The 23,936-nt window shown below is 37.2% G+C and overlaps 2 protein-coding genes across 3 annotated transcripts; one reads left to right on the top strand and one right to left on the bottom strand.

Annotated features, from left to right (window-relative positions):
- Positions 1–272: 272 nt before the first annotated feature.
- ENDO2 (endonuclease 2) lies at positions 273–2,278 on the top strand. Its single transcript, XM_020382072.3, has 9 exons — positions 273–433; positions 532–706; positions 1,004–1,102; positions 1,190–1,245; positions 1,357–1,440; positions 1,523–1,615; positions 1,691–1,758; positions 1,918–1,991; positions 2,085–2,278. The coding sequence occupies exons 1-9, from the start codon at positions 320–322 to the stop codon at positions 2,177–2,179; spliced, it is 858 nt and encodes a 285-aa protein (XP_020237661.1). The 5' UTR covers positions 273–319; the 3' UTR covers positions 2,180–2,278.
- Positions 2,279–3,772: 1,494 nt separating this feature from the next.
- On the bottom strand, positions 3,773–23,219 carry LOC109816903 (MBOAT (membrane bound O-acyl transferase) family protein). 2 transcript variants are annotated; one of them, XM_083060287.1, is made up of 20 exons: positions 23,064–23,219; positions 22,503–22,722; positions 22,330–22,388; positions 22,036–22,217; positions 21,895–21,943; positions 20,987–21,090; positions 20,834–20,898; positions 20,356–20,426; positions 14,635–14,694; positions 14,354–14,467; positions 6,430–6,554; positions 6,281–6,332; positions 6,038–6,100; positions 5,831–5,940; positions 5,659–5,751; positions 5,477–5,558; positions 5,308–5,385; positions 4,425–4,500; positions 4,297–4,346; positions 3,773–4,197 (listed from the first exon to the last, which is right to left on the bottom strand). In XM_083060287.1, exons 2-20 carry the CDS (start codon positions 22,624–22,626, stop codon positions 4,150–4,152), a joined length of 1,605 nt encoding a protein of 534 aa, XP_082916413.1. In that variant the 5' UTR covers positions 22,627–22,722; positions 23,064–23,219; the 3' UTR covers positions 3,773–4,149. The 2 variants fall into 2 exon arrangements, with proteins under 2 accessions (XP_082916413.1, XP_020237643.1); XM_020382054.3 differs by lacking the exon at positions 23,064–23,219 and having other exon boundaries at positions 22,036–22,207; positions 22,503–22,585.
- Between the last annotated feature and the right edge of the window lie 717 nt (positions 23,220–23,936).

The raw sequence follows: 23,936 nt of genomic DNA, 5'->3' as shown, positions 1-23,936 counted from the left end.
TTATTGTTGAGAATTTAAAAGACTTAATGATATGAGTAAGTTACATATTAAATGTATTTTTAAGTCTAATGTGAAAGTTGTGAAACAAAAAGGAACCGAAGAAATAATATCATCTGAACATAAGAATGAAAATAAATGTTTACGACAAAATATCTGGCCTGGTAGCTGTAAAATCAAACTCGAAAGTTGACGTAACGCAAATGTTCACACCACATGGCAAATGACAAAACCACCCTCGTGTTTAATAGTTAGGTCCTCACACACTTATAAATCAGTGGAGAACTAGTTCATGATTTGTATAGTGTAGTGAAGGAGAAACATGGAGCATTATTACAAAATCCAGTTATTGGGCATAGTGTCACTGTTGCTTGTGTTTCCAAACACTCATGGATGGGGAGAAGATGGCCATGCCATAATTTGTAGGATTGCTCAGGTCACCAATTACTTTCATTCTCTCTGTCACAGTTGTATGAATGTGTTTTTGAATATATCACATCACTTAGACACTTACTTTACTCTTTCTATGAACAGTCTCGGCTCAGCGATTCAGCTGCAGAGGCTGTTAAAAAACTGCTGCCAAAATATGCACAAGACGACTTAGGGAGTGTGTGCTCATGGGCTGATCATGTCAGGTTTTATTTGCACTGGTCTGCTCCATTGCACTTTGCTGATACACCTGACTCCCTTTGTAATTTTCAGTATAACAGTAAGTTCATTTCTCATATTCTGCTCTTAATTTTATGCCAATGTTATCCCCCTTTGGATTTTGATATTTTTGTGTATGTGTTAAATGTAATCTTACTCTGCTATAATTATATGTATTTGATGACATATGCTACCTATTGTTAGCACAATTGTGAAAAATTATCAATTGTTGATACTTGATAGTGTACTATCTCAAAAATTAAATTATTTTTGCATTTATAAACTTCATGGATTAGAAATTCATCGATTCTTAAGTGGATGATGAGGCTTACTACTAACCAGTTAACTGAACATTCAGGGGATTGCAAGGATGAGAATGGAGAGAAGGGAAGATGTGTTGTGGGAGCGATTAAAAATTACACTAGCCAGCTCCTAGACAATGGCAAAGACACTCAATGTAAAACCCAATATTTTTGTTTATTTCTTATCTTGTGATGTGACTAACAACAAATATCTTGTTTGACTTGGTGATATCATATATCAGATAACTTAACACAAGCTCTTCTGTTCCTTTCTCATTTTATGGGAGATGTCCATCAGGTATGCATGATAAAGCTCAAAATCCACTATACATTAAGCTTACATCATTACACGTGATGTGACTTCGCTATTTAATTATTTAAATGTGCTCTTTTGCGTGGTTAATTGCAGCCTCTACATGTGGGCTTTACCTCAGACAGGGGAGCCAATTTAATTAATGTTCACTGGTACACAAAGAAGCAAAATCTTCACCATGTGAGCCTAATTCTCAGCTTCATCCACTACAACTGTATCATTTATTTCACAATCTACTCTACAGACTAATTTTATGCAATAGGTTTGGGATGCTAGCATAATTGAGACCGCAGAAGAAACATTCTATGACTCCAACATAGATGCCTTCACCAAGGCCATTCAAGAGAATATTACGGTATTTTATGCATCAGCTTTGTGTTATGAAACTGCTTATCAAAGTTCCATGCTTACTTGTAATTTTCTATAACAGAAAACATGGTCGGGTCAAGTAAAAGGATGGGAAACATGCAATTCTAACGAGGCTACATGCCCAGAAAAGTATGTATCCAAAAGTTTATTCCTTCATCACTAGTTTCATTTAAAGATTTTTGCTGATGGCAATATAAATATTTATACGGGGCACCTGAAAATTTCTCTTTAGTTGATCTACATCTACATGTTATTTGTTTAATAAATTAAGATGGATGATTTTTTCAGATATGCATCTGAAGGCATTCAAGCAGCCTGTCAATGGGCATATAAGGATGCCCCTGAAGGTTCAGAGCTAGGAGGTAGGATAAGGATATAATTAATAATTCCGTAAAGTTAAGAGTTTCATTAACTTTTTTCTGCTTCTCTAACTATCATGAAACAATACACTGCAGACGATTACTTCCGGTCACGTTTCCCAGTGGTCAGTTTGCGATTAGCTCAAGGAGGAGTTCGACTGGCTGCAACTCTCAATCGTATTTTTGGCTGATGCAACATCTTAATGTAATTTATTTATTGGAATATAAGATGTCTATATCTCTAAAAATTATATTATTAATAAAGTTCCTGCAATAGTGTAGGTTACGTATCTCATACTTTTTCAATTTAATATGCCATTCTATCTCTATGTAATATTTGATTCAGGTTAAAGATTCTCTCCATTCAAATTTAACATGAATGACCATTGAATACATCTCAACCATCCATGGTGGGCGCTGGGCGCTGGTTACGGCGAACTCACCACACAAATCATGTGGTTCACTCACCGGTGGACTAGCTACTGTAGTTGTTACAGTAGTGCGCAGTAAAAAATAACATTTTTTAATAAATTAATTAAGCTTTATTCAAAACATCAAATAATAATTAAATATGATTTTAATATGTTAATAGATTTAATTATAAATATAAAATAATATAATGAATAAATATTATTTTAATAGGTTAATTAATTTTTTTACACCAATTTAAATTTTATTAAAAGTATAAAAATAAATAACATCATTATATTAATTAAAATTTATAAAATAATTATCGTATATGTTTTGAACCATATCATGAGCTTGAGTCGTTATAAATTTTAATGTAACTTAATTTTAAAAAATTAGTTTAATTACTATTTTATTTTTATAGTGTTGTATATTTTATTTTAGTTTTTATGGTTAAAAATATTTTATTTCAATGTCTCTATATATATATACATACTATTTTTTCTTTTTTAATCTTTGTTTATTTTTATACGGACTAAAAGAAAAAAATTATACAATTATAAAGATCAAAAGCTTATGCAACTAGAGAAACTAAAAGAATAAAAAAAATTGTAAAATATAAAGATTAAAATGAAAAAATAATTACATAAAAAAAATAAAAAGAAAAATTTATGAAACTACAAGAACTAAAAAAGTAATTATACTTATAAACTTTATAAAATTGCTTCTCACTAACAACAGCCCCAAGTCGTACATGGACGATCACTATTTTAGTTTAAATAAAATTAAATTATTGATTTATTTATTATTTTTGTAATTTTTAAATAAAATTAATATTTTAAAATAATACTTCTTCATTTATATTTTTATAAATAAAAATTATTAACATATTAAAATATTAAACAATATCTATTCACTGTTTAATTTAATTATTTTGTATTTTAAATAAAGTTTATTTATTTCATAAAAAATATTTTTAACTGTAGCAGCAAAGTCGCTGACCCATCGGTGAAGCACATGATGCACGGGTTCACTGTAGCCCAGCTCGTTTGACTAACAAGGTGTATAAAAATTAAAAACTTGAAAAGGACTATCAAGCGTGTCACATTAAATCATTAAGATCAAGATAAATAATTAATATAATTATTTTAATTAATTTTATCATAAATTTAAATTTTATTTTAAATATACTTTTTATTTTAAATGACTGTTATATTTAATGTTAATTATAAATAAATGTATATAAAATAGAATTAACAATAAATAAAAATATATAAAAAAATAATTAATTAACTAATGATTGTTAGTTATATCTATGTGTCATAAAAAAAATTAATTTGTTGTTTATAATTAACTAGGAGAGAGAAACTTCAACCTTAACGTAAAACCAAAAATCATCAAAATGGTCAAACAAGCCGTAACAATGTAGGGGAAAAGCTGTTTTACAACATATTGGAGCTCCCGAGAATAGAATATATCTCAAGAGCATACCTTAAAACAACACAAGAGAACAAAACCAATAAGGTGTCAAGCTCAATTCATTTACTATTTAATTTTTCCATGTATTCTGTGACAGTAGATGGTGTGAAAAAACAGAAGGCGTGGCTCCCACTGTGATGTACACATCGGGAAAGAAAGGCACCCACATATATCCAAGTCAAGCACATTGTTCTGTATTCGATTTGAAACTCCCAGCACCAAACATGTTTGCATAATTGCACCAAGTATTATGGTCAAAAGTAATTGTCCCAGTTCAGGTACTGGGTAACCTTTGCTTTGCCTCATCTATGTGGAACATAATCTGCAAATATGGAGACTGAAGATTATTAAACAAAAAATGGAAGGGAGGAAAAAAAAACAATTCGAAGGATTGAAAATGTAAATGCTGAACATTTCAAACCTTTGTTCCAACGTAAAATGTCACAAGCAAGCCACCAAGGACAGGCAACCCTGTGTCATGAATTTCAGAATGAAATTGTCACACTGCAAACTGCAATTACGTTAAAAGGCTAAGGATACTTGACATACCTTCCTCGTGAAGGAAAGAAGAAAGCAACCAGTTAATGCCTCTTGGTCCAATCACAAAGCCAACCAGATTAGCCACCTGTCAAGAAATGTCACGGTATTTAAATTAGATATGGACTATATTTTTGTTTTATAGCCAGAATACAACAATGACTACCAAAACAGAAACAAATCGAATAATAACCACTCGGCAAAGAAAAAAAAGCCGAAAAGAATGGTTACTCAAGTCAACATGTAAACTAAACAACCATTTACCACTCTTTGAATAATCACTTCCTTTTTGGTGTGGATTTGTGAGATAATTGGCTCAAGTATCAGCAATTAGAATAGACTCAATAACAGTTCTATTGACAATTGTATCATCAGTTAGTTAGAACAGTTAACAGTGAATAGAAACAATAAGTGTAGGGATTAGGAGAGAGCCAGAAGTATAATGCAACAAAGTATGTGCATTAATTTCTTGTAATTTTCATAGACTATCCAAATAGAAAATACAGTCCTTGATATGGTTGAGTATACAGTGTAACAAGCACGACCTGGGCTATAAATTTCAGCCTCACTTTGATATACACACACAAAAAAAGTGTAGCAGATGTGATAAAATATATTTTTGTTATACTCCGGGTTCAATATGGCTAATGAAAAAAAGAAAAATTTGAGTGTAATTGGTTCCACTTGTATTTACGTGTAAAATTGAACATCAAATTTGTAGTATAAAAGGTTTTGCACTGGATCAATAGGTTCAACAACTGGCCCCATTAAATGTCATTCTTTTACTTTCTCAGGTAGCCAAAAGCCAAAAACATTGACGTGGATGTTACATAAAAAATAAAATAATTAAAATTTATGATATTCATATATGCTCTAAGGGCATTCAAAGACAAACCATGAGGCAAGTAATTGTGACTGCACCGGCAACAGCACTGAGTTCACGAAATATGCACTCTCCTAAAGAACTTTGGGCCTGATAATCAAATTTACCTCCATGTTAGACAGCAAGAATCACAGCATGGCCCAATGAAAAATTAGAAGATGAAAGTGTGGATATGCATTACCTGAAATGCTTTGGCCGCTGATTTTAAAACCAATTCAGGGATAAAGAATAAACACGTCAACCATGCCCATGAAAGAAGCTTCCTAAGGTGCACAAGAATAATCAGGCATAAAATATCTGATAAAAAAAACTGCAACTTTTATATATAGAATAGGTTGAACTTTAACAGTTAAGAGAACATACCACTCTAAATCATGCCAGATAGCAACAAATGTGAATATAACCCACACATTTAGTAGCTTTTTCTTATTTCCCCCGAGAGGAATGTATATATACCTGAATTTCAACCCAATCAATATTTAAATTATTATCTGGGAAACAGAGAGCAGAGTCCAGGAAAAAGAATTGATTGTACCTCACAAGCCACTTGTTGTAGGAAGCATGCCAATTTTTCCAAAAGCCTTCCAGGTTATGGCAATTATTAATACATTTTGGCATATTCTCTGGAGCCTCAATTCCGTTTATCTACAACACATGATACCAAAGTAATAACTTTCTTAAAATATTCTTCAAATATGTACTTGAACTTTTATGATATATGCTTAAAGATCAAGTACCATACCAGTGACCAGAAACGGAAAAAGCGCCAGATCAGTAAAAATTTTAGCCACATGAAGTTTAAGACCTGAAACAAACAGTAAAGAATGACAAAGCAACATGCTGATCAAATATGGAAAATTTAGTTGTCATAATACAAAAACAACCACCACTGAGCCTTATCCCACTAGGTGAGGTTGGCTAAATGATCAGTTGATGCCATAAGGCTCAATAAAATCACTTAATTGATGAACATATGTTCTCTTACACCATATCCAATGATGAACACGTCCATAGGAGACAAGTGCTTCCACAAACCACTAATTGATTAAGAAATTATTTCAGCTACCAAACAATAAAATTTGATTAAAAATTAAATATAACACATGGTTCTTTCCTGAATACTGAAGTTCTCACCTATTGGCAAAGGCATTATAGTAGAATAGATGTGTCATTAATTCCATAAGGAGAAGACTAAATACCCAGCGGAAACCATTGAGTGTTACATTTCTAACTGAATTAGTGTTTTGAGGAACATCTAGCTGCAAAAATTAGAACAACTGTCATCAACAAAACAGAAACTCAACTAACCATTCTAAAACACCTCGACAATAATCAGTGACACAAGAAACATTCAGGAATTGTTAAGAGAGAAAACAAGACATAATGATTTTTGTGTTTGTTACACAATGGAGAATAATATATATACCAACTCATAAAGACAAGGATTTACAGTTACCCAAGCTACCATACTTAAATAATTACATAATAATATATGCTAAAAAAAATAAGCCCATAATAACCTTTTAATTCTAAAACTCCCCTTAAGCTAGTGCATGTAAATCATACGCATCAAACTTGTTACATGTATAACTAATTCAAGGACCTCTTAATGGCATACTGGAGACATCTGCTCTTTGATTATTTAAATTTATGAAGCAAGAGATAATGTCTCAAGTTAAGATCTTTATCCTAATGAGATGATAATCTATTTCAACATGTTTTCTATGACTCACCCTCTTTCATCTTTTTATTTTCTTTTCAAATCATCAAACAACTGAGTTACATGCTACTAAGGTCTTAGTCCTTCCCGCCCCAGGTGGATCATTTCCTTTGGTAGGCCTACTGTGAATATTGTTGGATTTGATAGATATACCTTGTGGCAGATGATAGATATTTTTTTTAGATGCTGAAATTACAAAGGTAACTCTTCTAAAATTTCAATAAAATTTGAAAGTATAATTTATTTTAGAATAAGTTCTTGCTAAGTTAGTTAGAATTGTCAGATTAAGTGGTATCTCTATTGACTTAACCTATGCGCCAATCATAGCTCTGATTTTGGGTTGTGACATTGGCCTTGTTTGGTTAAACTCTTCATAATCACTTATAGGAGAAGCAAATAGGAAGACAATGAAATAAGCTTATTTGTCACCTACTAGGTTAATACAACACTTACCCATTCCTGGGGCTGAGAAGATTTGTCAATGGATTTATTTCCAGACTTCCTAAATTACTAGGTTTTGAGGTTCATCTTGGGCTTTCCAAGACTCCTACATTGCTCATAGAAATATGCTCATTTTGTGCTTTCAAACACACATACATTGCTAGGGTAACAGATGAAATTTTCTGAAGTGGTGCTTCAGTTGGATGGATTGCTGAGAACAGTTGTGACTGATCAGAACCCTTTATTCATGAATGTTTTTTTGCAAGACCTCTTAGCTTGAAAGCTTACTTGCTACATTTTGCTTTTGAACAAAACAAAGAATTGGCCTGTTAGGGTTCCATGAGCGGAAGTTTGGTACAACTACAATACTTCTTAGTTCTTACCAAGTCTACACTAGCATGTCACCTTTTGAGGTGCTTCATGGCAGGAAACCACCAACAATCATACAATGTATTCCAAGTGAAACAGCAGTGGAACAAGTAACATAGGAGTTGGGAGTACAAGTTTTACATGGCATAGAACTTGATGAGGATGCATGCTAATTTTCACTGAAAATCAGAAAAGTTTCAGAGTATTGCATCTATCTTAAGTATATATCCACATCCACACAAGCAGCATTCTATTCATCAAAAGATCAGCCCTAAACTTGATGCAAGGCACTTTCACCCTTTTAAAGTCCCTTTAAACATGGTGTTTTTGCTTCTAAGCCGAGTTAAATGGTGGAGTCTCATAAATTTCCTATTTTCCACGTTTCTTAGTTGAAAAAAGCCATAGGACACTGCCATGTCTGTCCTACTTTGTCTACTAGTGTGGCTTTAGAAGACGATTTTTCCTGCACAAGAGGCAGTTTTAGCTGCAAGAAAAACCATCCATATGGATCTCCAATGAAACAATGGCTAGTGCAATGGCAAAACCACTCTGCAGATAAAGCTACTTGGGAAGATGCTCTTTTTCAGGCCAATTTCTAGTTTGTTCCTTGAGGAGAAAGCAGCAGTATAAAAGGGGATGATGATGGGAACCTGAGCCTTGGACCTATCAATTGTCATAGCCTCATAGGCATGAAAGGTTTACAAGAGGCCCAAAGCTAATGATATAAGTTCCGAAATCATGCTGAATTAGAAGATTGATAAGTTAGCAAGGGACAGTATCAGTAAGGAGAAACTGATTATGTAGGTGGAGCTCATGGAGTGTGAGGGCGGATTGTGTTTGTTGAGAGTGATGGTGAATGAAGAGAACATATTCCTTGTGTATTGCAAAGCAAAAGATGTGTTTAAATACAAAGTAGTGGGCCTAGGCCCATAAGATAAAAACTATAAGATAAAAGACTATAAGATAAAATTATATCTAACACTCTCCCTCAAGCTGGTGTATATAGATCATATGCACCAAGCTTGTTACAAATATAATCAATCCTAAGACCCCGTAATGATTTGGTGAAGACATCTGCCAACTGATCAGTAGAGTTAACAAACTGAGTAGTAATGTCCCCAGATAAAATCTTCTCACGAATGAAGTGACAATCTATTTCAATGTGTTTGGTCCTCTCGTGAAATACTGGATTTGAGGCAATATGCAGGGCAGCTTGGTTATCACATATGAGAGTCATCTGTGTAACTTCGCCAAATCTCAGTTCTTTAAGCAACTGTTTGAGCCAAATAAGCTCACACGTAGCAGAGGCCATGGCACGGTATTCTGCTTCTGCACTAGATCTTGCCACTACATTCTGCTTCTTACTTTTCCACGAAATCAAGTTATCGCCAATAAAGACACAATAACCTGAGGTGGATCTCCTGTCAGAGGGAGAGCCTGCCCAATCTGCATCTGAGTATCCCACAACTTGGGTATGATTGTTGTAGCCATATAATAAACCTTTTCCTGGAGCACCTTTGATATACTTCAGAATGCGGATGACTGCATTCCAATGTCCTGCACATGGAGAATTGAGAAATTGACTCACCACACTAACCGCAAAAGAGATGTCAGGACGTGTTACCGTGAGATAATTCAATTTCCCAACCAGTCTTTTATATCTCTCAGGATCTGAGAAAGGCTCCCCCTGACTTGGTAGAAGTTTAGCATTAGGATCCATAGGTGTATCAACGGGCTTGGAATTCATTAGCCCAGTTTCCTCTAAAATATCCAATGCATACTTTCTTTGAGATATTACAATTCCATTTGTAGACTGCGCTACCTCAATCCCCAAGAAATACCTAAGTTTACCAAGGTCTTTTGTCTGAAAGTGATGGCAAAGATGTTGTTTTATCTGAGAAATGCCATGATGATCACTACCAGTGAGAACAATATCATCAACATACACTATCAAGTAGATGCACCCAGCAGTGGAATGTCGATAAAAGACCGAATGATCAGCTTCGCTTCGAGTCATACCAAACTGTTGGACTACAGTACTGAATCTACCAAACCATGCCCTTGGAGACTGCTTAAGACCATAAAGTGATTTGCGGAGACGACATACCAAACCGGAAGACTCCCCCTGAGCAACAAACCCAGGAGGTTGCTCCATATAAATTTCCTCAAGCAAATCCCCATGAAGAAAGACATTTTTAACATCCAGTTGATAGAGAGGCCAACGGCGAAGAGCAGCCATGGCTAAGAATAATCTGACAGAGGCCATCTTGGCAACAGGAGAGAAAGTGTCACTATAGTCTAATCCAAAAATTTGAGTATAACCTTTGGCGACCAAACGAGCTTTGAGTCGATCAATGGTGCCATCAGAACCAACCTTGATTGTGAAGATCCATCGACATCCAACCACAGACTTCCCAGGAGGCAGAGAAACAAGATCCCAAGTACCATTGTTCTGAAGAGCACACAGTTCATCAAGCATGGCTTGTTTCCAACCAGGGTGGGCCAAGGCATCACCTACATTTTTAGGAATAGACACAGAAGAAAGAGAAGAGAGACAAGTATATTGGGAGGGGGATAACCGGTGATAACTCAGAGTAATATAATGAGGGGAAGGATTACGAGTAGAACGATTACCTTTCCGAAGGGCAATAGGGAGGTCAGACTCAAGTGGTTGGGCCGGAGGAGACAGAGGAGGTGGCACCGAAGTAGAGTCGGGTGAGGGTCCAATGGGAAGGCTGGAGCGTTGCCGACGATGATAAACTTGAAGTGGAGGCGGAGGTTGTGGGTCGGGTGACACAGCAGACACAGGAGGAGTATCAAAGACAAGAGGTAAGAGTGAAGGGGCAAGGACAGGTGTAGGAGAAGAGGAAGTAGATGAAAAGTAGAGAGAAGACTCAAGAAAGGTGACATCGGCCGAGATTAAGTAGCGACGAAGGGAGGGTGAGAAACATTTATACCCTTTTTGAGACCTAGGATACCCTAAAAAGACACATTTATGAGACCGAGCGGAGAGTTTGTCAAGACCAGGACTGTGATTATGGACAAAACACGTAGATCCAAAGACGCGAGGAGGTAGGGGGTGGAGAGGTTGAGAGGGAAATAAAATAGAGTGAGGTATTTGGTTGTTGAGGACAGAAGATGGCATTCGATTGATGAGATAACAAGCAGTGAGAAGAGCATCACCCCAAAAAGTTTGAGGAACGTGACCATGAAGTAAGAGGGTGCGAGTGGTCTCAATTAGGTGTCTATTTTTGCGCTCAGCCACCCCATTTTGTTGAGGGGTATATGCACAAGAAGTCTGATGAAGAATGCCATGGGAAGCCATGAAGGCTTTAAAGGAGTGGGAGAGGTATTCACGAACATTATCACTACGAAAAGTACGAATAGAAACACCAAATTGAGTTTGAATTTCATTATAAAAAGATTGAAATATGGAAAATAATTCAGAACGAGATTTCATTAAAAATAACCAAGTACATCGAGAGTAATCATCAATAAAAGTGACAAAATACTGAAATCCTAAAGTGGACGGGACCCGACTCGGCCCCCAAATATCAGAATGAACTAAAGCAAAAGGAGACGATGCTCGTTTGTGAACACTCGGAGAGAAAGAACTACGACTATGTTTGCCTAACTGACACGACTCACACGACAACTGAGACAACTTAGACAGACGTGGTACAAGATGTTGAAGTTTGGCAAGGCTAGGATGACCTAATTGAGCATGGATGAGGGTAGGGGAATCCGCTACCAAACCAACAGGAGCAGAGGTGCGTAGGTGATAAAGGCCATGAGACTCACATCCGATGCCAATCATCCGTCCCGAACTCCGGTCCTGTAAGAAAACAGAATCTTTAGTAAAAGAAATAAGGCAATCAAGAGAACGAGTAAGACGACTAAGGGATAATAAATTAACGGGAGACTCTGGGACATAAAGGACATTGTCAATGGAGAGAGAAGGAGAAAGATGGACAGTACCAACACCATGAGATGTGGCGCGAGAACCATTAGCCATAGTGATAGAGGGTAAATAAGCAGAGGTAGAAAGAGATGAGAAAAGAGACCGATTACCAGAAATATGATCGGTAGCACCAAAATCTAGGACCCAAGGGCCAAGAGAGGTGGAGTGAGTGAGATCAACAAACGAAGGACCTGTGTGCGCAACAGAAGCAGTGGAATTGGAAGCTTGACGTTCTTCATACCATTTAAGGAAGTCATTGAAGAGAGCTGGGGGCCCAGAGCCAAAACTGTCAGAGGGGTTAGCACCAGATGCAGTCGAGACAGGAGAGACAGTGTGGGCAACAGCACTAGCAGGGCGAGGGGGACGACCATGTAAGACATAGCAACGGTCAATTGTGTGACCCAGTTTGTGATAGTGATCACACTTGGGACGACCTTTGCCCGGTTTGCGAGAACGCTGACGATCATCACGTTGAGAAACCAAAGCAGAGGAGTCGCCAGTGGTAGCTGAAGAAGGTATGTCAGGGGAAGACTTGCAGGGCACACGCAACAGAGTGGACCAAGCCGAGTTCAAGGTAGGCACGGTCGGAGATCCCAAAATCTGATCACGAATGGAAGAGTACTCATCAGGAAGCCCATACAGTGCCATCAACATAAAGAATGTTTGGCGTTGCTCTAGTTCCTTGGCAGGAGTGTCAACAGGAGGCAAAAGTTCATTGAAGTCATGTAGGAGGCCATGAACTTTGCCCAAATACTCAGCCATGGAACCATCAAGGCGTCGGGGGCAGATGATATTCTGGAGATTTTGACATACACCATAGAGACGTTGAGTATCATTGGTGTATAACACTCGGGCTTGTTCCCATAAATCAACACATGTCTCATGGGCACGAAAAATTTGCTTTAAGGAGGGATGAATGGTCGACTTAAGGACACTACAAATTTGAGCGTCAATTTTCAACCAACGAGGACGATCTTTCTCATCAACAGAAGTAGTTGTCTGGGTAAGGTGAGCAACATAATCCTGTCCCTTAAGCCAAAGCTTGATATCCGAAGCCCAAGTATCATAATTGGTGCCATCTAACTTGTCAATGGAAAGAGGGACATTGACATAATTAGTGAAAATAGCAGAGTCAGGCCGAGCAGCGGAAGAGGAAGACATAGATGCTGTAACAGGAGAGAGAAACAGCAACAGGAGAGAGAAAAAACGGCCCGAAAAGGAAGAGACCCGTGACAAACGATGGCCGATCACAAAACAAATCACAGGTCGGGGTAGAGGGGGTCTGGGCGAGTCCGGCGCCGGTGGTCGCTGCCGAAAAGGTGGCCGGACGCGCCGCCACGCGCGGCGGCCGGCGTGGAGGAGAGAGAAAAACGCGCGAGGAGGAGATCGGCGCGTGAGGGCGCGTGCGATCTCCGTTCGCCGCGCGACCGGTGGCGGGTGAGTCGCCGGAGCAGGGTGACCTGGGTGGGTTGGTCGCCGGCCGGAAAGTCGACGGCGGCGGCGGTGGACAGCGGCGGCAGTGACGAAGAAAACCCTTAAAAAAAAGGAAAAAAATTGTCGGAATGAGACACGACAGGGTGGGTAGCCGGAAAACGGAATGAGACACGTTTTCCGGGCACCGATGAACAGTGGGTCCACCGGGAGGTCAAGGATTAGGCTCTAGATACCATGTTGAGAGTGATGGTGAATGAAGAGAACATATTCCTTGTGTATTGCAAAGCAAAAGATGTGTTTAAATACAAAGTAGTGGGCCTAGGCCCATAAGATAAAAACTATAAGATAAAAGACTATAAGATAAAATTATATCTAACAGTGTTAATTATAGATCACGAGTATCTCAAGGGAAGGATCATTCTGGAAGCATTTATTGAATGAAAATTTTTTTTTCCAATGGCCATTGTTATTTCCTACTGCTACTACTTATAATTACTATAAGATTCCCCTTCTACTTGATTTGTTTGTTGACTATTTCTCTCTCTCTCAAACCTCCCAGCCTCTAGCAACATGAATACCCTCCAATTGATTGACTCTTCTTACCTTCTACAGCTGTTTTCCATGCATGCCCAAATCACCTAAGATGAGAATCTACTACTTTTTTCTACAATAAGTGCTACCCACACTTTCTCTCTGGTGCATTTATTTTTAATCCTATCTTGTCCAGTAAGTTTAATCTTTACTGTATTAATTTATTCTCAAGCTGGCTGTTAACCATCCAATACTCCATTCCATACAACATCACAGGTCTTGTAGTAGTATGGTAAAATTTTAACTTGAGCTTGAGTTGTGCCTTTTGCTAGAAATGATACTTGACTTGAGGCACTCCTCCTTTTCAACCACCCCACTTGAATCATATGTTATACCATCAAACTTCTAAAGAATGATTACAAAATGGCTTCTTTTCCAATTCAAACAAATAATATCTTGTACATACTTCTACTTTTAAAAATAACAAGAGGGTTCACATCCTCAATAGAGATTTCACAAAGACCAGAACTATATAAAATGTTAAAGAAGTCAATAATGAAAGTATGAAACTTAAACCATCAAAATAGCTTACAGTCACAAACCTGTGAGGCAAAAGCATTGAAGCTCAGTATTGGACCGGCAATATAAAGTGGTGCATATACCAAATAACAAAGGTATATGATATATCCAAACTTGTCACTGTGTAGATTTCTTTCCTGATAATATAATAAAAATTATGAGCTGGAAAACATGTCTCCACATGCCCGATACAAAGCATAACTACTTAAAAACAAAAATTACAATAAAAAGAAGCATAAAATATAACTCAACAACAATGATAAATTTCACCTTGTGCTTTACTATAGCTAGCAGCTATCCTAACCTGTAAAACTTGATAGCAAGATTTTCCAGATTTACAAACATGACAACGTTGATAATGCTTCTGCAATCATCAAAGAATAAGACATTGACAAAAATAGTTATTAATCATATCAATACCATCATACCTAAAATCATAAAGTTACACAATTAGTCAACAGTCAACAGCTAAATGACAAATTTTGCACTAGACATTGATGTTGCAAGCTAAAATGTTTCAAGCAATTCAATACCCAGCAAATGTCAAAATTAACCATTCAAGAAACATGGAACAGACACATAATAGGCTTTATCTAAAGGAAATTAATTCAACAAGATTGTTCCCAGACCATAGTCAAATTTGTAGAAACATACAAAAACTAAAACCTAAGAAAAAAAAATTAAAATGGTAATCAAACATAATTTACGTTCTACATGATGCTCAAATGATTTATGCCTTTGAAGTAACATCAACAAGTATTTAATAATAAAATTTTACTCCTAAGTATATCTTTATATATCTTTATATATCAATTTTCTGTTAATATAGACCAATATATCATTGGCTCTATATATACCAATATTGTACCTATTTTTCAATTAGCTAATGAAATTACAATTACTATTAAATATTCTCTTCTCTCTCTCGCTGCTTTCTCTCTGTCTCACTCTCCTCATCTTTCTCTCTCACAACTCTATTATGGTATCATAGAGCTGCTCGATCTCCGACTTCGTCTCTCTTTTCTGTTCATCCAGCAACCTCTATGGCTGAGTCTACTCCTCCAATGAATTCTTCCCCACCACCATCGTCCTCTCCGCCCATCAACGCTACGCCCTTTACCACTGTCCCTCCCAAGAACCCTCCCCCTCACTCTCATCCGTCTCTCACCTTTTCTCACACCATATCTGAAAAACTTGACACCAAGAATTACCTTCTTTGGTGTCAACAGGTGGAACCCGTCATCAAGGGTCATCGCCTTCACCATTTTCTTGTAAACCCGCAGATCCCATAGAAATTTTTAACCCTTGCTGATCGAGATGTGGGCCGCATCTCTGAACCGTATCTTGCCTGGGAACAGCAAGATCAACTGCTACTTTCCTGGCTACAATCCTCCATGTCCAAAGACATGCTCACCCGCGTTATAGGTTGCAAAACATCCTTTCAACTTTGGGACAAAATCCACTCATACTTTCACTCTCATATGAATGCCAAAGCCCGTCAGTTACGCAATGAACTTCGCAGTACCACTCTTGAAAATCAGACAATTTATGACTACGTGCTTCGAATCCAAACCTTGGTTGACGCTCTCACAGCCATCGGCGACTCTGTTTCTTCGAAAGAACACCTTGATATCATTCTTGAAGGATTGCCCGAAGAATATGAATCCACCGTATCTCTCATCAGTAGCCGTTTTGATCTTCTGTCCATCGAGGAAGTTGAAACCCTACTTCTTGGCCATGAATCTCGTCTTGAAAAGTTCAAGAAGAAAGCTGCTGCCTCCATCAATGTTGCCACAACCGCCCCTGACCCTAATCAACCCCTCATGCACCCACAGGCAAATCTTGCACATCAAGAAAATCGAACTTCCTTTTCTCAGCGTCGTGGCGGTCGCTCTAACTTTCGTGGTGGCCGTTTTTCCAACCGTCCAGCTCGAGGCAGAGGCAGATTTGCTGGAGCCCAATGTCAAGTCTGTCATCGGTATGGCCATATTGCTTCCTCATGCTATTATAGGTTTGATGAAGCCTACGTTCCATCCTCTTCTCTTGAAGTACCCGCGCAGCAATCTCCCAACCAAAATACCTATACAGGTTCTTGGTACAGTAATCAACCTACTCCTCCTTCACTCAATCAAAATGGAATTCTTGGGCCTCGACCTCATCTCACCCCTCAAGTTCATTTTACCTCTACCCCGACGCAACCTCAGGCCATGGTTGCCTCATCCTCCTCTTCGAATAACACCACTTGGTATCCGGATTCTGGTGCATCAAATCATGTCACCAATGTTTCACAAAATATTCAACAGTTCACTCCCTTCGAAGGCCCGGATCAAATTCATGTTGGGAATGGCCAAGGACTTCACATAAACTCTGCAGGTGTCACCATGTTTCCCTCTCCAATTAATTCTCAGTTTCATTTTGCTCTCAACAATCTTCTCTTTGTTCCCTCCATTACAAAAAATCTGATTAGTGTCAGTCAGTTCTCCAAAGATAACTCTGTTTTCTTTGAATTTCATCCTTCCTTTTGCTTGGTAAAATCACAGGCTACTAAGGAGGTCCTACTTCATGGAACAGTTGGCCCTGACGGTTTATATCAGTTCCCGGCCTTGCTCTCCAACATCAAACAGCAACCTGCCTCGTCTCCGGCCACTGCTCAGCAGTGTTCTGCTCATTCCACTACCAGGGGTTCTGTTACATTTGCCACTTGGCACTCAAGATTAGGGCATCCTAATTCTGATGTAATCAAACTTATTTTTCGTAACTGCAACATTAAACCTGTTAATAATACTACAACACTGTTTTGTGATTCATGCTGTCTGGGTAAATCTCATAGACTACCTTCTGCCCCTTCCTCATCTGTTTATACCGCTCCCTTCGAACTAGTTTTCAGCGATCTGTGGGGCCCTGCCTCTGCTACTTCTGCGTGTGGTTTTCAGTACTATATTACCTTTGTTGATGCATTTACGCGTTTTACATGGATTTATCTCATCAAAAACAAGGCACAAACCCTTGGTATTTTCAAACAATTTCATAACATGGTTACCAATCAATTTCAGCTTCCCATCAAAGCACTGCAAACTGACTGGGGAGGAGAGTTTCGCCCCTTTACTACACACCTCAATGATGTTGGGATTCAACATCGTCTCATATGTCCCCACACACACCATCAAAATGGCGTGGTTGAACGTAAACATCGCCACATAGTTGAACTCGGGCTCACCTTGCTTGCTGAAGCAAATTTACCCATGCAATTCTGGGATTATGCCTTCCTTACCAGTGTTTATCTCATCAACCGACTCCCATCCTCCTCCATTCAAAACGCGGTCCCTTATCAAAAACTTTTCAACAAAACCCCTGACTATCACTTTCTTAAAGTGTTTGGATGCTCTTGCTTCCCACACCTTCGACCTTACAACCGAACCAAACTCCAACTCCGGTCACAAGAATGTCTCTTCCTGGGATATTCCACCTCTCACAAAGGTTACAAGTGTCTTGCTGCTGATGGGCACCTTTACATCTCCAAAGATGTCATCTTCAATGAAGCTAAATTTCCCTACAAGACTCTCTTTACTTCGTCCCCAACCCATTCTTCCCCAAACACCATTGAGATTCCCCTTACTGTCACCAATTCACCTCCTATAACTTCACTACCCGCTTCATCCTCTCACACCCATGAATCACACCCAATTTCTTCTTCTGCATCTTCACCCAACATAGTTTCTGAATCTCTCACACCTGCAACCCAATCTAACCTTCCAAACACTACTTCTAATTTGTCCCCCAACACCTTGACCGCTTCTAATCCGACGCCTCCTGCGCCTGCCTCTCATGCTATCATTCATCCTCACAATACTCATCCTATGGTCACAAGAGCCAAAGACGGTATTGTTAAACCACGCCTTCAACCTACGCTTCTCCTCACCCATACTGAACCCAAAACCACTCGCCAAGCCTTGTCCAACTCCACCTGGTTTGCTGCCATGCAAGCAGAACACAATGCTCTGCTTCACAATGGCACCTGGTCCCTCGTTCCTTTGCCACCAAACAGGACTCCCATAGGCTACAAATGGGTCTTTCGCGTCAAAGAAAACCCTGATGGCACCGTCCACAAGTATAAAGCTCGCCTGGTAGCCAAAGGCTTTCATCAACGATTTGGCTATGACTACAACGAAACCTTCTCCCCTGTCATTAAACCTGTAACGGTCAGACTCATTCTCACTCTTGCGTTGACTCATCAATGGCCTCTTAAACAACTAGATGTCAACAACGCATTTTTAAATGGTACTCTTACCGAAGAGGTGTATATGACACAACCTACGAGTTTTGAATCTTCTAATAAGACTTTAGTTTGCAAACTTCACAAAGCCATTTATGGCCTCAAACAAGCACCTCGTGCTTGGTTTGAGAAGTTAAAATCCACTCTGCTCCAGTTTCACTTTTCAAGCCAGCAAATGTGACCCATCCTTATTTGTTTACTCAGTTGACAATAATATCATCTACGTTCTAGTGTATGTAGATGACATTATTATCACTGGCAACAACGCCACCACCCTCCAGACCCTTGTATCTCGTCTTCACTCTGCATTCTCCCTCAAAGATCTGGGTGATCTTGATTACTTTCTTGGCATTGAAGTTAAAAATCAGTCGGATGGTTCTATCACCCTCACTCAAAGTAAGTACATACGTGATCTCTTAAATCGCACTGACATGGAAGCAGCTAAGCCCATCTCTTCCCCAATGGTTAGTGGCTGCAAATTATCCAAACTTGGTTCAGAAAAAGTTTTTGATCCGTCCCTCTACAGATCAGTTGTTGGGGCGTTACAATATGCCACAATAACTAGACCTGAAATCAGTTTCTCTGTCAACAAAGTATGTCAGTTTATGTCTCAGCCTCTTGAACAGCATTGGATTGCTGTCAAACGAATTCTGCGCTATCTCAAAGGCACTATATCTTGGGGTCTCCATCTGCAACCTGCTACTACTACTTCCTCCTTCTCCATCCACACTTATTGTGATGCCGACTGGGCTTCTGATCCAGATGACAGGCGCTCCACCTCAGGTGCATCCATTTTCCTTGGACCAAATCTTGTGTCTTGGTGGTCCAAAAAGCAAACCGTTGTTGCTCGTTCCAGTACAGAAGCAGAGTATCGAAGCCTTGCCCTTGCTGCTGCTGAAGTTATGTGGATACAGACGTTACTTTCTGAACTTAAGGTCCATCATTCAACCCCGGTAATTTTCTGTGATAATATGAGCACTGTGGCCCTTGCTCACAACCCTGTTCTTCATGCTCGCACTAAACACATGGAATTGGATCTCTTCTTTGTTCGAGAGAAAGTTGCTGCCAAGCGTCTTCAAGTTGTTCATGTTCCTGCCATTGATCAGTGTGCTGATGTCCTGACCAAAGCTCTCTCTCCTTCTCGGTTCTGTGAACTTAGGTCCAAGCTTCAAGTAGTTGAGTCACCTCATCCTACTTGAGCTTGCGGGGGGGTATTGGAGTATAGTTTTACTCCTAAGTATATCTTTATATATCTTTATATATCAATTTTTTGTTAATATAGACCAATATATCATTGGCTCTATATATACCAATATTGGACCTATTTTTCAATTAGCTAATGAAATTACAATTACTATCAAATATTCTCTTCTCTCTCTCGCTGCTTTCTCTCTGTCTCACTCTCCTCATCTTTCTCTCTCACAACTCTATTATTAACCATTCAAGAAACATGGAACAGACACATAATAGGCTTTATCTAAAGGAAATTAATTCAACAAGATTGTTCCCAGACCATAGTCAAATTTGTAGAAACATACAAAAACTAAAACCTAAGAAAAAAAAATTAAAATAGTAATCAAACATAATTTACGTTCTACATGATGCTCAAATGATTTATGCCTTTGAAGTAACATCAACAAGTATTTAATAATAAAATTTCAAAAGTATTTAAAATGTATAGTCATCCCTGCAACTGTATTAAATTGATATAGTACTAATAGTAGAATATTATATTGAAAACAAAAGTAATACCTCCTGATCAAAATGAGAATCTTGATTAGCCCAGTGATAATCCAATCCAAAGCTTATCATGCGCAAAACAACTGCCACAAACATCTATGCTTAAATATAAAGAAACATATATTTATCTATATTGTTATTGTCACATTACATAATGGTATGCAGAATGAGAATACAAAGGCATGCATATATAATTTCATAAAATGGAAAATAAAAATAAAATTTTAAATGTTTATAGATTTCCAAATTTCAATATCTTGGTATGTGTTCTGAATAATAAATCAACATCACCATAACATGACAACAGTTACAAAGCGGGGAATGACTGAGTTAGAATCATCTCAAGAATGCCAGTGATGGATGTGGAACAGTCCAACTAACAAGCATGGAAAAAATAATAAGGCAAAGAAATATAAGAAACACATAAAAGGACTATTCTGACTCTAGATACCATATGAACTCAATTACATTTACATGATGAAAAAAATACCAAAGTTGAAACATATGTGCCACCTAAAGCTGCCCCGGTAATTGTCCAAAAATGCCCACTGTTGCCTGCAATGTAAATACATAATCTTTAGTACAAATAGAATTACTCCCCTACCATACAATGAATCAATACAACAAATCTTATGCATCTTACCCAAATACAGAGAATGAATATCCTTCATAAATCCGATTACAGAGAAGAAACAATATGTTGTAACTCCAGACTACTAGTGGAAAGTACTTCTTCTGTGCAAATATCTGCCAATAAACAGAACAAGTCTTACATGATAACTGCTGGAAAAGTTATAAATATGATAATTAAATCCTACAATATAATGATTAAACAAATGGATTATAGTTATCATTTATCAAGACTTAAACATTAATGAAAAATTGTCAAAGCATCAAAAGTTGTTTGGATCAGTTATCTATTATAATTTGCCAATAAATATCCAGGACCAGAGTTATTAGCGGATGAGCCTAAAGATGACCTTTTATGTTGGAATCCATTATTTTTTTCATATAATTAGGAAGTATAACCCCTTTACACCAGTTCGATCCATTTTAGGAATAAAGTGACACCCAAGAGCTATCCTTCTTTAGAAGGGTGTTGAGAAAGCTTGCTACAAGCTTCTGATGTAATAAATTTAATACACAATTCTTGTTTGGTAAAAGGTATTGATTTAAATGATCCATGGCAACACCATTCTCATTAAAGAGCATTAAGTTTCAGGAAATCTAGAGTCCTAGAATTACAAAATACACAAGTAGTTAGCAAGAAATCAATAGACAAAATAAATTCCTAATGTTTTCCAGTGAAGGGGTATAATTCTATGAATAATTCATGAAATCCAATATAGATGTCGTCTCAGTTTTCATTACATTTCTAGACATGAAACAAAACTTAGAATAAACCAGCCTGGTGGAAACAAGTTATAATGAAACAAAACTGGACTTGTTATGACATGATAATTTTAAGTAAATAATTAAAATCAACAATATTAAGGATACCCAACTAGAAATATTGCATCTAATACTTATTCATTGTTCCATTACACGCACCTTTACTAGAAGAAAATTACCAGTAGCTATTGATAGGATAAATACAATGCTGAAAATGAAACAAACTCAAAGTTAGACTGAAGAAGGTAAAGAATATCAATAGAGAACATCAAATTAAATGGTGCACTCAGCACTCCCTACCATGCTCCATGAAGATATGATAAGTAGGCCAAAGAAAAAAAAAGCCAGAGAATAGACATTCCGCTTGCTCTCAAATTAAAGAAAGCCCTCATCAATTTGGCTAGCAGAGTGAAAACTCCAAAGACAAGAGTAAGAACAGGAATATTTCCCCGAAAATTCCTCCACTGAGCATCTGAAACATCCTTTACACAAAACAGGCCAGCATTTGCATTTGATCAGTAAGCAACAAGACCAACTACTGAAATACTTGCAACAGACAAAATTATCATAATGAAAAAAAAGGCATGATCGTACATTGAGGTGACGAGGTAAAAGCCAACCAGGGCGTAAGCCAAATAGCTGTTTGTAATGATCTGTGAAAATCAAATCCCAAAGCACTCGATGCTCAGCAATTAAGCAGGTGATAAGAGAAAACACAAATACAGAAACCACATCATAGAGTGAAAAAGATCTAAAACGAGATATACCAGAAGAGAGTTGAAGCGAACGATTGATGATGATAACATAGAAAACGATTGCATAAATCACAAGAAACCACAATTCTTTTTGCTTCCAGTGTCCACTCTTACTGCCATTAAAAGATGTAGCCATTTGCAATTTGTCCTCTAATTAGCACCTCAAGACCAGAAATTTAATGTTTCCCTGTTTTGGCAACATATCAATTTGCAGATTACTTCCACTCTTTCCCTGTGAAAATCAAAATAAAATTAATTTTGCTGATGATAAGAACTTAATAATTTGTCTACATTCAAGGATTTGGTGGTGAAAATTTTAAGAAACAATTTCGCATAATGAACCAATTGAACAAAAGCTTCACCGAATCGACGGAGAACTGAGAATGGTTCACCGTTGGATGAAAAGTGAGAAGTGTTTCACCACTCTATATCTCATTTTCCCAATTATAAATCAAACAATAGTAACTAGTAAACATAAACATTGTTTGCAAACCAAAGCAAAGCAAAGCAACTCAACTTATTCATAAACATAAACAATGCAAAAAGGACAAATATAAGATAATTGTTGAGAACCTGCAGAATATCACAAGTTCACGATGCTGTGGTGTAGCTGGGCCAGGCTACGACGGCGTAGAGCTTGGTTGCGACGGCGATGATGAGTTGTGTGATGTGAAGAGCAATTTGTGCGAATTGCCTAGTGCGATTCTGATCTGATTTTTTTTTTTTTTAAATATATGAAACGACATCGTTCTAGGCTTTTTGAAATTATAAAAGAAAATGTAATATCATATGGTTTCTTGATATTATTACCCAATCAAATTGAAGGGTTTTTTTTTATAACATGTATAATTAAATAATTTATTAAATTTTAAAGTGTAAAACTCTATTTCTTTTGTCCAAAAATAACTAAAGTTTAATATTTGAAAAAAAAAATTAATGTTCTCAATTTTATATGTTATATTAATTTTTTTTTCTAACTTTGCTTTCATGTAAATTTTATTAATCTTTTTTATGTAATAAATTTATTAAAAAAGTGATGTCATTTAAGTAAAATTATATATAAAAAAATAATATATTTTATCGTTGTTCTCAATCTACATGTAAAAATCTAAAATGCACTCATTTTGTAAAAAAAAAAAGTAATTTTCATTGAAAACAACACTAAAGATAATATTATATTAAAATTTTATCTCAAATTGGATTGAGTTGTTACAACTAGCTAGTTCACTTGTTCATTCAAAAAATCAACCTAATGACACTCATTTACATTTAGTTAATGGCATGATCAAATCAACCATGACTCTAATTTTAGAACGTTGGTTCTTGATTTGATTGGCAATATTAAGATGATCTTTAAAATACCAAATGTAACACAAGAAGTTTCAATAACAAATTTTTGACAAATAATAATATTGACTCAACCACATTAGTCAACTTTTGAATTTT

The sequence above is a fragment of the Cajanus cajan genome, chromosome 7 (genome assembly GCF_000230855.2).
Source record: "Cajanus cajan strain Asha chromosome 7, NIPB_CcT2T_4, whole genome shotgun sequence".
Taxonomy (NCBI): domain Eukaryota; kingdom Viridiplantae; phylum Streptophyta; class Magnoliopsida; order Fabales; family Fabaceae; genus Cajanus; species Cajanus cajan.
Note: the sequence above shows the minus strand (reverse complement) of the source record. Positions and strands in the feature narration are given on the sequence as shown.